A 12,005-nucleotide genomic window follows, 5' to 3' on the forward strand; every position below is an offset into this window, starting at 1 on the left:
ACAGGACATCACAGGAGACAGTCCATATAAAAACAGGACATCACAGAAGACAGTCCACACAAAAACAGAACATTACAGAAGATACTTTACACAGAAACAAGACATCACAGGAAACAGTCCACACAGAAACAATTACCACAGAAGACAGTCCACACAGAAACAGAATGCCACAGATGACAGTCCACGCAGAAACAGAACATCACAGGAGTCAGTTGACACAGAAACAAGATTCCACAGGAGACAGTTCATACAGAAACAAGCACCACAGAAGACAGTCTACTCAAGAACGAGACTCCCCAGAAAACAATCCACACAAAAACGAGACTCCACAGAAGACAGTTCACAGAGAAACAAGACTCTTCAGAAGACAGTCTACACAGAAAAAAGACTCCCTAGAAGGCAGTCCAGACAAAAACATGGCTCTACAGGAGATACTCCATACAGAAACAAGTACAACAGAAGACAGTCCACACAGAAACAAGACTCCCTGGAAGATAGTTCATATAAATGAGACTCCATGGAAGACAGTCCACACAGATACAAGCACCACAGAAGATGGTTCGCACAAAAAAAAAAAATCAGACTCCACAGAAGACAATCCACACAGAAACAAGACTCTTTGGAAGACAGTCTATATATAAACGAGACTCCGCAGAAGACAGTCCACATAGAAACAACACTTCGCAGAAGAAGGTCCACACAAAAACAGGACTCCACAGAAAGAAGACTCTTTGGAAGACAGTTTACATATAAATGAGACTTCACAGGAGATGGTCCATACAGCTCCCCAGCCAGGGGGGGAAGACTCACCTGGTGTGACAACCTAAGTTGATCCCTGAGCTCCCTATTCCTGCCATGCTGTTCTCTGACCTCCACACATGTAGTGACTTTGTGTATATGTGCGCGCGCACACACACACACAAACAGATACATTAAAAAACAAAACTAAACTAAAACCCAGGGCCCTGCTGTCTTTTCCTCTGCACTGATAGTACCTGCTCTCCCTCCTCGGCCTCTAACTCTGATCTGCTTGTTAGACATCTCCTATGGGGAGAACCACACTCTGTGTAGTTTTGTGTGTGCTTTCTTTCTTTGGGTAAACATTCAATGTGCATCCAGGTATTCATTCTTTTCCTAGCTATCAGATCACACTGTGAGGACACACATCCTTTATTCAGGAGACACATTCAGTTTCCTTCTACTCTGCTGTGGGGGCGCATGCTCTGTGAATGCTCTTGTATACTCCAGGTAAGTGCTCTTCAACTGAGCTACAGCCTGAGCCTCAGTTGCTTTCACATTGCTACCAACAGCCTTACAACGCTTGTGTCCTACCAGCATTCCTGACAGTCTGTCTGTCCTGGGGACAGACTACAGACCCTCACGCATGCTAAGTGGGTACTGGGCCACTAGCCCAGTAGTTTTCAACTGTCTTAATGCTGCAATCCTTTAATATAGTTTCTCATGTTGTAGTGACCCCCCAACCATACAACTATTTTCATTGCTACTTCACAACTGTAATTTGGCTACTATTGTGAGTTATATGTAAATATCTTATTTCCCAATGGTCTTGGGTGAGTCCTGTGAATGGGTTGTTTGACCCCAAAGGGTTCGTGCACCACAGGCTGAGAACCTCTGCTCTAGCCTGTCTTTCTGTTGTAGTTGCCTTCCTGGGTAACAACTGGCATCTTTCTGATACTGTGCCCCATCTACCATTCCTGCCCATGGCTCCCCCAGGGTCCACTGCTGCTTCCCAGAGCCATCAGTCCTGAACCTTCCAACACACATGCCAACACAAACTTTCATGAAACTATACCCTGAATAGCACACTCACCAAAAATACAGGGTATCTGGAAAACAAACCAAGTTAAAAGTCAAAGCATAGACGGCAGAAGCAAAGGAAGCTCACATGGACTCCTCTTTCGGTGTGCTCCTGGCCAGGCCTTCCTGCTCCCTCCTCTTATCCACGGCCTGTGCTTGCTTCTCGATCTCAGTGAAGGATGTGTTCGTCAGTTTCTGGGCTCCCAAGCTTCCTTTTTTGGCTCCAAGCTGCAATATATGTAAGATTTTATTCTACCCAGAATTAAAACCTATAGCTGCAGCAATACACTCTGAGGCCTGTGACCTGCCAGGACTGTGACAAGCATTTCCTTCTCCTGCTTAGTCTCCTCAGTGAGGCTGGCAATCTCCTTACCCCGCACACAGATGATGACACTGAATGAAATACATGGGATCTATGGGAATCAAGGCAGTATCCAGGACTGCCCAGTGAGATGGAGCTAGAATGGGTATAGGAGAAGAGGGGGAGTATGGGTGCTCCCACCCCAAACTTTGCCTACAAGAATGACTTCCTTACTGCAGGCATCGCTGTAAGGGAGAATTCTTCACAAAGCCACCCTCTGGTCCTCACAGGCGTCTCTACTTGGCCACAGACAGACGACAAGGTTAAACATGTATTCTAGAAAATACTAAGTATAATACTCACTGAACAAAACCACCACATTTATTGTGTTATGGCTCAAAGTAAGTGAGGGTACTGCTCTGCTCAGGGCAAGATGAATCCCAATATTGATGTGAGACGTCCTTCTGCATATGTGCTGCTTTTACTGGTTGATGAATTAAGCTGTTTGGGCCAATGACTTAGCACAGTAAAGTCAGGTGAAAAAATCTGAACAGAGATAGTTATATAGAGAGTAGGCAGGGTCAAGGAGACACCATGTAGCTGCCAAAGGAGAAAGATTCCTCATGGGGATACATAAGATTAATAGAAATGGGTTAATTTAAGATGTAAGAGCTAGCTAGGAATATTCCTGAACCATTGGCCAAACAGTGTTGTAATTAATATAGTTTGTGTGTGATTATTTGGGTCTGGATGGTGGGGAAACAAAAGCACAATCTGTGCCTACAAACAGGCCCCAAACATTTGGCAAGACTCTCCACATAAAGCTTGAGAAAGCTTAAAAAAAAAAAAAGGATTCTTTTTTTCTCTCCCTCTTTTCTTAAAGATATATTTATTTTATGTATAGGGATGCTTTGTTGGCATGTACCTCCACACACCAGAAGAGGGCATCAAATCACATAAGACTACAGTTATAGAAGGTTGTGAGCTTCCATGTGGGTGCTAGTAATTGAACTCAGGACCTCTGGAAGAGCACCCAGTGTTCTTAACTGTTGAGCCATCTGGCCAGCCCCATAAAAAAAAAGGATTCTTGACAGACAAGAAAAGAGTCAAGTGCAACTTCTTGGTAGGTTCTGTTTGCTGGCAGCAAGCAGAGGTGCAGCTCCTTTAAGGGATGCTTCCTGCTCAGCTTTAGTGGCTAAAATCTTGCAGCTCTTTTAAGAGGCTCTGCCATTAAACACTTAGATGGTGTTTCATCAGGCTTCTTGGTGGTGACATGGACCTAGAAACTCCACAGAATTGTGACAATAAATGTGGCTCCCACCAGTACCTCTGCCATGAAGCTAGATTCTCAAAAAGGTAAGGAATGGGGTGGAGTCGGCTGCCAAGGCTGCAGTTTTAATCCTAGCCATACTGTTTAGCAAATGTGGTCAGAAAAAGAGATATACAGTAAAGATAGATTCAGATGAAAAAAAAAACCTCTAAGTAGTTTACAGTGTGCTTAAAAATATACATAGGCTTGTGAGAGAAAAGAAAAAGGATAGAGAAAGTCCTGAAAAAAAAAGGAAATAGAGTGGTTGGGCACCCCCTTTAAACCCAGCACTTGGGAGGCAGAGGCAGGCAGATCTCTGTGAGTTCTAGTACAGCCAAAGATACACAGAGAAACCCTGTCTCAAAAAAATTAAAAATACACAAAGAGTCTAGATTACGTATATTATTGTGTTTTCTTTGAATTCTTTGACTGTGAATGAGATAAATACAGAAATACATTTCATTGTACAGGCTGCTAAGCTAAACCAACATATATATTTTAAAGGTATCATGACTTCAAAATTTAAGTCTAAGGACAGGTTACTTTGGAAGAGAGGTTCTGTGTTTGTTTCCACAGAGTATAGAAAGCTGCGGATTCCTTACCAGCTAATATGGTTTGACCAAACAAGACCCCTGACAGCTGAAATGAACCAACCACACAGGATACCCCATGAAAGACCTGATTACCAGCATCCCCAATCAGCAGGAAGTAGTCTTAAAAACTACACTCACATTCCCAAATATTGTTTATAAACGTTTGTTTTCATCTAAAGTGGGTTGATAATAAGGGTTTAATGATAACAGTCAAGGTCTTCCTAAAGAAAAAAAGGGGATATGATAAAGAAATTAATACATTGGTATAGAGTTTGGTTTACTGATAAAAACTTAAGGTCAATTTTGTTATATGTATATTTCTACTTTTGTTTAAGATATTATGTTTATACAGTTCATTTAAAAATGTAATAATAAAAAATTATGGATTAATAAATAGTTATCTATAACAGTCAAACTTGTAGTCATATTAGATTTTCTAAACGTACAGAGATATATTTTAGATAGATATGTATCTTTCAAAGACCTACAGAATATGGCATTTAAAGTGTTTTAAGAAATTAAGACTTTTCTCAACAGTGAGACACGTCTGCTTCTGGCAGCACCAATCACTTCAGAGAGGTTGATGGGCATCGGAGAACTCGTTATGGAATTTGCCTTCAATGTGACAAGGTTAGCCATTTGGGCAAGAAACTGTTCTTTCCTGGACTGCTTGATAGTATGCTGTATGAATTGGACATGCAAGACCCACAGAAAAGTAACTTCTAAACCTTCCAAAAGAAAGAATGATCCTTTAAGGGCTCCTGCTTCACCAAAGAAACTGTGCAGGACACAGAAGAAAGTGATGTGGGATGTCTTTCTGTATATGTGATGCTTTTATTGGTTAATGAATAAAGCTGTTTTGGCCAATGACTTAGCAGATTAAATCTAGGCTGGAAAACCAAACAGAGATGTAGAGAGAGAGCAGGCAGAGTCAGAAAGTAGCTACTGAAGCAGGAAGATGCCAGATCACTTTACCAGTAGGCCACAGCTCATGGCGGTACACAGATTAATAGAAATGGGTTAATTTAAGATATAAGAGTTAGCCAGGAATCTGCCTAAGTTATTAGCCAAGCAGTGCCATAATTAATATAATTTCTGTATGATTATTTAGCTCTGAGCAGCCAGGAGACAAACAAGCAGTCTCTGTTTACAAAATGATGCTCAACGTGGGCCAACTACATTCACATAAAACCTGAGAGAGCTTAGGAAGGAATTCTAGACACAAAAGAACAGAGTTAAGTAGTTAAGTGCAGCTTCTTGGTAGCAGCATTTTCTCATGTGGGCTCTGTTTTCTAGTGGTAAGTAGAGGCACGGCTCCTTTATGAGGTTTTCTGACTTAGCATTAGTGGCAAAACGGCACAGCTTCTTTAGGATCTGGCTTCCCGGTTTGTGCTGGCAGAACAAACAACTCTGGTTCTTTCAGGAGGTTCTGCTACAGAGCACTTAAATGGGGGTCTGTGAGCAGTGTGTTACAAATTGTTTAGTGGCCGGGCGGTGGTGGTGCACGCCTTTAATCCCAGCACTCGGGAGGCAGAGGCAGGCGGATCTCTGTGAGTTCGAGGCCAGCCTGGTCTACAGAGCTAGTTTCAGGACAGACTCCAAAGCCACAGAGAAACCCTGTCTCAAAAAAACCAAAAAAAAAAAAAAAACAAACCCTCAAAAAACCAAATTGTTTAGTGGTAACATATACCCACTGCGTCCCTGGAGCTGGGGCCATGAGCATGGCTTGCAGAGGCTTTGAACATGCCTCCACCATGTTGGACTGGGTGGAGCAAACAGACAGGGCCATGAAGTTGGTCCTAGCTACGTCTACTTAGCATTAAAAAAAAAAGAGCTCCTACTCAGAAAATGACTACAGATATGCAATAAAGACAGATTCAGAGGAAGAACACCTCTGAATGGGTCATAGTGTTGGATAAATGTACGTACACTTGTGAGAGAGAAGAAAAAGAGTATAGACAGTTATAAAAATAGTTAAAAAAACCAAAGTCTTTAAAGAGATAGTAAAAGTAATATAAAAGAGTATAGACAGTCATAGATTAAAGGAGTAAAGAAAATTAAACCACATAAAGATGGAAAATACACAGAGAGTCTGGATTATGTATATTATTACGGTTTCTTTGAGTCTTTTGACTGCAGAGAGACATTTGATTCTGGGGGCTGCTAAGCTAAAGCAACATATATACTTTAAAAGTACCTTGACTTCAAATTTTGAGTCTAAGGATGTGCTACTTTGTAAAAGAGGTTCTGCTTTTGTTTTCACAGGAGATGAGAACCTGTAGATTCCTTCCAGGATAATGTGGTTTGATGGAATAAGGCCCCCCAAAAGGTCTCGGTGGTATATAGATGAATAGAAATAGGTTAATTTAAGATGTAAGAGCTAGCTAGAAATACACCTGAGTTGGCCAAACAGTGTTGTAATTAAGATAGTTTCTGAGTAGCTGGAAAAGGAGAGCACAGTCTCTATCTACACAATATAGTTTTTTTCCCCTTCCTTTTTTCTTTTTAAAGACAGGTCTCACTGTGTAGCTGTGACTGACCAGGAACACACTCTGTAGACCAGGCTGGCCTCCAACTCACAGAGATCCACCCGCCTCTGTCTCCTGAGTGATGGGATTAAAGACATGTACCATCATAGTGATTTATGAAAGCCAGTATCATGTGCAGTGAGTATATGCCAGTTAAAAAAAAAACTCGTAAGAGAAAATGGATCTCTAGTCTTAAGAGCCAAACTCCTGTATTTTTTACACAATGTAATACTTACTCCTTTTTTTGCTTGATTTGGTTTCTTTTTTATAATAGACGAAACTTCTGCCAAAGGGGAGAAAAAAGAAGTCAGACAGATAAAATTTTATGCATTACTTTTCTATTCTAGTGTGTCTTATAAATAAGATGCCTTGCTTGTGTATGTTGTCAGGCATGTTCTCAGGTTCCCAGGGCTTCATCAGCACAGAGTCAGGGTATGACCATATACCACTGCAGCTCAGAGCAAACACCTGCTCTGAGTACACACTAGAGAAACAGTCTGTGCTTATCCCAGGACCTGCTCTCCACAAGCATTAAAAACACTCCATATACATGCCATAGCATGTACTCCACTCCACAGATAACTAAAGTGTAATAAAAATAATTTTAAGAGGAGCTAACTCTCCTATTGAATTATATGCATCAAGAACTTCTAAAGTACAGCTATCACCTGGGTGAGACAAGGCCTGGACTTGGGGTTCTTTCTCTGTGTGATACAGCCTAATGTCAACCCTTAAACATTTATTGTCCTGATCCCCCATATCTGCAAAGACCCTGAACCCCTTTCTTGGGAAGACCATTTTTAATCAAATTTTCTTTTTTTTTCTTTTTTTTTAAATATTTATTTATTATGTATACAATATTATTTCTGCATGTATGTCTGCAGGCCAGAAGAGGGCACCAGACCTCATTACAGATGGTTGTGAGCCACCATGTGGTTGCTGGGAATTGAACTTAGGACCTTTGGAAGAGCAGGCAATGCTCTTAACCACTGAGCCATCTCTCCAGCCCTTAATCAAATTTTCTTATCAGACCTAAAGATTTTTTTGTGATTCTCAAAGACTATATGATTATGTTATGTTCTAAAGCACCTAAGAATTCAAAAGTCCTTCTCTCATATAGGTAAGAACATGTGACCCGTGATGACTGACATAGAAATCCAACATTCTTAAATAAACAGTCTTCACATGCCTGCTTTGAGAGGTGCTGAGACTCGAGTGCCTCACTGGGATGCTCCATCACCCCGGCCTGACCGCAGCTGCACAGCCCTGCACACTTGCAGCTGGCACTGGCCAAGGTACCTTTGCTCTGAGGCTCTCCCCCAGGGCCACCACCTTGCCTTCTCATTTACTCACTCTCCAGGAAGCAGCTGAGAGCTCCTTTATCAGCAGAGGAGGCGGCCTGCTCCTGGGATTCTTGCTTTTGTGTGTGGGTGTTTGCCTGCACGTTTACCTGTGTTCCATCTGTGTGCCTGGGGTTTCCAGGGGCCAGAAGAAGGCATCAGGTTGCCTGAGACTAAGGTTACAGACTGGAAACTGAACCTGGGTCTTCTGCAAGAGTAGCCAGTGATCTTCACCACCAGGCCCCCTCTCTAGCCCCTGTTCCTGTGGTTTCTTTGGATGCCTTCTCTGCTGCTTGTGGCCTCTTTGCTGTCTATTGCTACCTTGAGCCTTGTTTGCTATCCGTGGCCCTTGGAAGCATTGCCCCACCCCATGCCATCTAAGCTCTGTCCAGCCTTGGGCTCCAGCCATACTCTGTGATGGGGTTTTGGCATCCTCTGCCATTTGCTCCCAGGGGATGACAGAGCCTAGCAGCCCTCCAACTTCAATCTTCAGAGCACTCCTACGTGATGAAAAACCGCAGCTCTGTGGCCCCAACTTCAGAAGATTTTGCTCATTCCATGCAGCCTTATCAGGTTGATGAGATGACTGCACTGTCTGGGGCAGGGGAGCTCCCAGAGTTGGGCCAGGTGTCTCAGGTCATGAGCCCCACTCCCGTCAAGATCTTTTCTTCTACTCCAGAACCCTGATAATCAAGTAATGATTGCACCCCTGTCTTTGTTTTCTCTTTTAAAAAACAGTTTTGATGCTGGGGATTGAACCAGGGCCTCAGGAATACTAAGCAAGCACCATGCTGCTGAGCTACACCCCAGTCCTCATTTTTTTGTGTTGTTGTTATCCCGTTTATGGTTTTGTTGCTAGGCAGGTGAATCTCTGTGAGTTTGAGGTCAGTATGGTCAGTTTGAGGTCAGTTATAGGATGGCCAGGGCTACAGAGAAATTTTGGTAGTTAGACAAAAGTCATGTTCAACTGATTCCCACCTGCCAAAAGGAGTCATTTCCCTTCCTTCTGGTAGAACTGACATACGGTCCACTGACATAAACCTGTGCTTGCATGTCAAAGCCCATGCTGGCCTCTAGGCTTCTTCAGTCCCTCAAAGCCCCTGCCCTGCCCCACCTCAGATTACTGCTGTCTTTATTATACCTCAACCTAGCCTCTATATACTAACTCTACCCCTTGTTATCTATCCTCTTACTCTCTCCCTACACACCATTCTCCTTTCTCTAGTAGACAGTCCTGGCTATGTCTGATCTGTTTCTTCTCTCTGCTCTGGACTCTTCCAGATGTCTCTGGATGTTCTCTTGCTCTTATTCACAATAACAAGTGAGAAGTCATATTGGCATTTTCTTTACTACACTCCCTCACACATGGTAATCACCATCACCATCATCAACATTCTCACTACCACCATTACCATCATCACCACCATTACCACTGCTCGGTGCTGCTGGCAATCAAACCTAGTAGGCAAGTGCTCCACCACTGAGGTAGCCTCAGCTCCTTAAGAACAGGAAACTGGGGCTGGAGAGATGGCTCAATGGTGAGAGCATTGACTGCTCTTTCAGAGGTCCTGAGTTCAGTTCCCAGCAACCACATGGTGGCTCACAACCACCTGTAATAAGATCTGGTGCCAACTTCTGTCTGCAGGAACACATGCAGGCAGGACATTGTATACATAATAAATAAATAAATCTTTTAAAAAAAACAGAAAATTGAGTCAGACGGTGGTAGTTGACACCTCTAATCCCAGCACTCTGTGAGGCAGAGGCAGGCAGATCTCCATGAGTTTGAGGCCAAGCTGGTCTACAGAGAGAGTTCTAGGACGGGTTCCAAAGGTACACAGAGAAGCCCTGTCTTAAAAAACCAAAAGCCAAACCAAACCCAAAACAAACAAACAAACAAAAAACCAAAACAAGAAAAAACCCAAAGCAAAACCAAAAAAACCTCAGGAAACTGGAGGCTGGAGAGACGGCTCAGAGGTTAATAGCAATGGCTGCTCTTACAAAGGACCTGGGTTTGAATCCCATCACCCACGTGGTAGCTCACATCCATCTGTTATTCTAATTCCAGAAGATCTGACCCTTCTTCTGATCTCTGTAGGCTTTTGCATGCATGCAGTGCACAGACATACATGCAGGCCAAATACCTATTACAAAATGAAATACATAAATATTAAAAAAAATTAAAACAGGAAATGGCCTAGCACTATGCTCTAACTAAAGCCTGGGCTGGGGTTTTCCTACTGACTTACACACAGATCTTAGCATCCCACCACTGACTGAAACATGAGAAGCAGCCTGTCATGTAGTAGCTGCCTCTTTCGCTGCTTTTTGGCCTTTCTACTAAGGTCTTAGTATTAGCATTTTCTAAATTTCACAAAAATACACGCTTTATAGTTTCTTTAAAATATCACTTTCTGAATCATTTTCTTTTCTTTCTTTTTTTTTTTTTGGTTTTGTTTTTTGTTTTTTGAGACAGAGTTTCTCTGTGTAGACCTGGCTATTCTGGAATTCACTCTGTAGACCAGGCTGGCCCCAAACTCACAGGAATCCGCCTGCCCCTGCCTCCCAAGTGCTGGGATTAAAGGAGTGTGCCACAACCACCCAGCTTTTCTGTATAATTTTTAATACACAGATATATATTCTGGTTTTAGAATTACGTTTTGGTGGCATAGGAAGAATAAAGCCTGGGGCTGAGGGTACTGCTCAGTGGTAGAGCCCTTGCCTAACATGCATGAAGCCCATCCCACTCCGAGACACACGCACGAATGCATGCATGCACCCTTATGGTGGGAAGGGGAGCATGTAAATCCCCTGCTGCAGCAGACTGCAATCTTCAGCTCTAAGAAGAGAGTAGTGCTAGACTTCAAGTGTAAAAAGGATTCCACGGGGACTCTCTTTTCCACTGCTCTGTTTTAGACTCCTATTGCACATGCCTCATAACCTGCTCCTGACTGAGAAGTCTGACAGATAGTGAAAATGACCAGAGGTTTAGTTATTTTTCATCAGTGTGGCTACTTTCCAATACATGGAAATTAATACACATCAATATCAGATTATAACTCCTTAAAAATGGAACACTGGCTTTGAAGTTTAGAACGCGGAGAAAATGCTGAGTGTCTGATGAAGGGTGGTGCGGGGCTCTGAGCTCATACAGTGGGCACGTCTGTGAACCAGCCCCTGCAAGGTGCATAGCCACGGTGGCTTACATGGAATAGCAGCTTTGCCTGATAAGACTCAGGAATGGGTTCAGTCACAATGCTGAACACTGTAAGAACTGAGACGGGCAGAATTCAAAGATGACCCCCGGACCCTCAGCATATTACCTACTGTAGCCTTCCCTGGGGCGTTCAGACCTTCCACACTTGGCCCTTGTTCTGGTCCACCTGAAAATGTAAAGCACTGATGTTAGTGCAGAAAACGTTGCTCAGTCCTATGTTTCTCATCTGGGAACATCAATCACCTTGCTTTTCAGGTCTATTATCTATTTCGTCATTATATTTTTTGATGCTGCACATGGCCAAGATGGTGCTTTACCACTGAGCTACATCCCACCTTTTTCATTATCATTTAAAGACAGGGTTTCACTATGTAAAGCAGTCTGGCTTCAAACTCACAGAGATCCTGCCTGCCTTTGCCTCCTGAGTGCTGGCATTAAATGTGTGGGCCACCATGCGGACCCTCACTTTTTTAAATATATTTTTCTTTGCAGTTGACATATAATAATCCTATGTATTTATGAGGCACACTGTGGTATTTCGACAATGCCCACAGTTTGTCATGGTCATGTATCATACCAAACATTAGCACCTCTCTGTGTCAGACACATCTGAAACCTCTCTACTGTTAGGCAGCGTTAACAGATGCAGGTTATCCTAAGGTGCTGTGAAGCATGGCTGTCATTCCCCTATCAAACCAGACCCCTGGCTCCATTACCACCCTCACACAACCTGCTCCCTGCCATAAGCAATTTGACTTAAAATTGCTGTAAGAGCTGGGCATGTTGGTGTCTTCCTGTAATCCCAGCACTCAGGAGGTAGAGGCAGGACAATCAAAAGTTCAAAGTCATCCTCAGCTATGTGTAGCCCAGTGTGAGGCCACCTGGGCTACATGGGACCA

The 12,005-nt window shown here is 43.1% G+C and overlaps 1 protein-coding gene across 4 annotated transcripts in view; it reads right to left on the bottom strand.

Moving 5' to 3' along the window:
* Positions 1 to 12,005, bottom strand: part of Arfgap3 (ARF GTPase activating protein 3) — a 52,398-nt gene that overhangs the window by 17,404 nt on the left and 22,989 nt on the right. For all 4 annotated transcript variants that reach the window (XM_075960160.1, XM_075960158.1, XM_075960161.1 and 1 more), the window contains exons 7-9: positions 11,213 to 11,272; positions 6,786 to 6,832; positions 1,907 to 2,046 (exon numbers count right to left, since the gene is read on the bottom strand). In XM_075960160.1, the coding sequence (XP_075816275.1) occupies positions 1,907 to 2,046; positions 6,786 to 6,832; positions 11,213 to 11,272 (247 nt within the window). The remainder of the gene's footprint in view (positions 1 to 1,906; positions 2,047 to 6,785; positions 6,833 to 11,212; positions 11,273 to 12,005) is intronic.

This window comes from Microtus pennsylvanicus, chromosome 2 (genome assembly GCF_037038515.1).
Source record: "Microtus pennsylvanicus isolate mMicPen1 chromosome 2, mMicPen1.hap1, whole genome shotgun sequence".
Lineage (NCBI taxonomy): Eukaryota > Metazoa > Chordata > Mammalia > Rodentia > Cricetidae > Microtus > Microtus pennsylvanicus.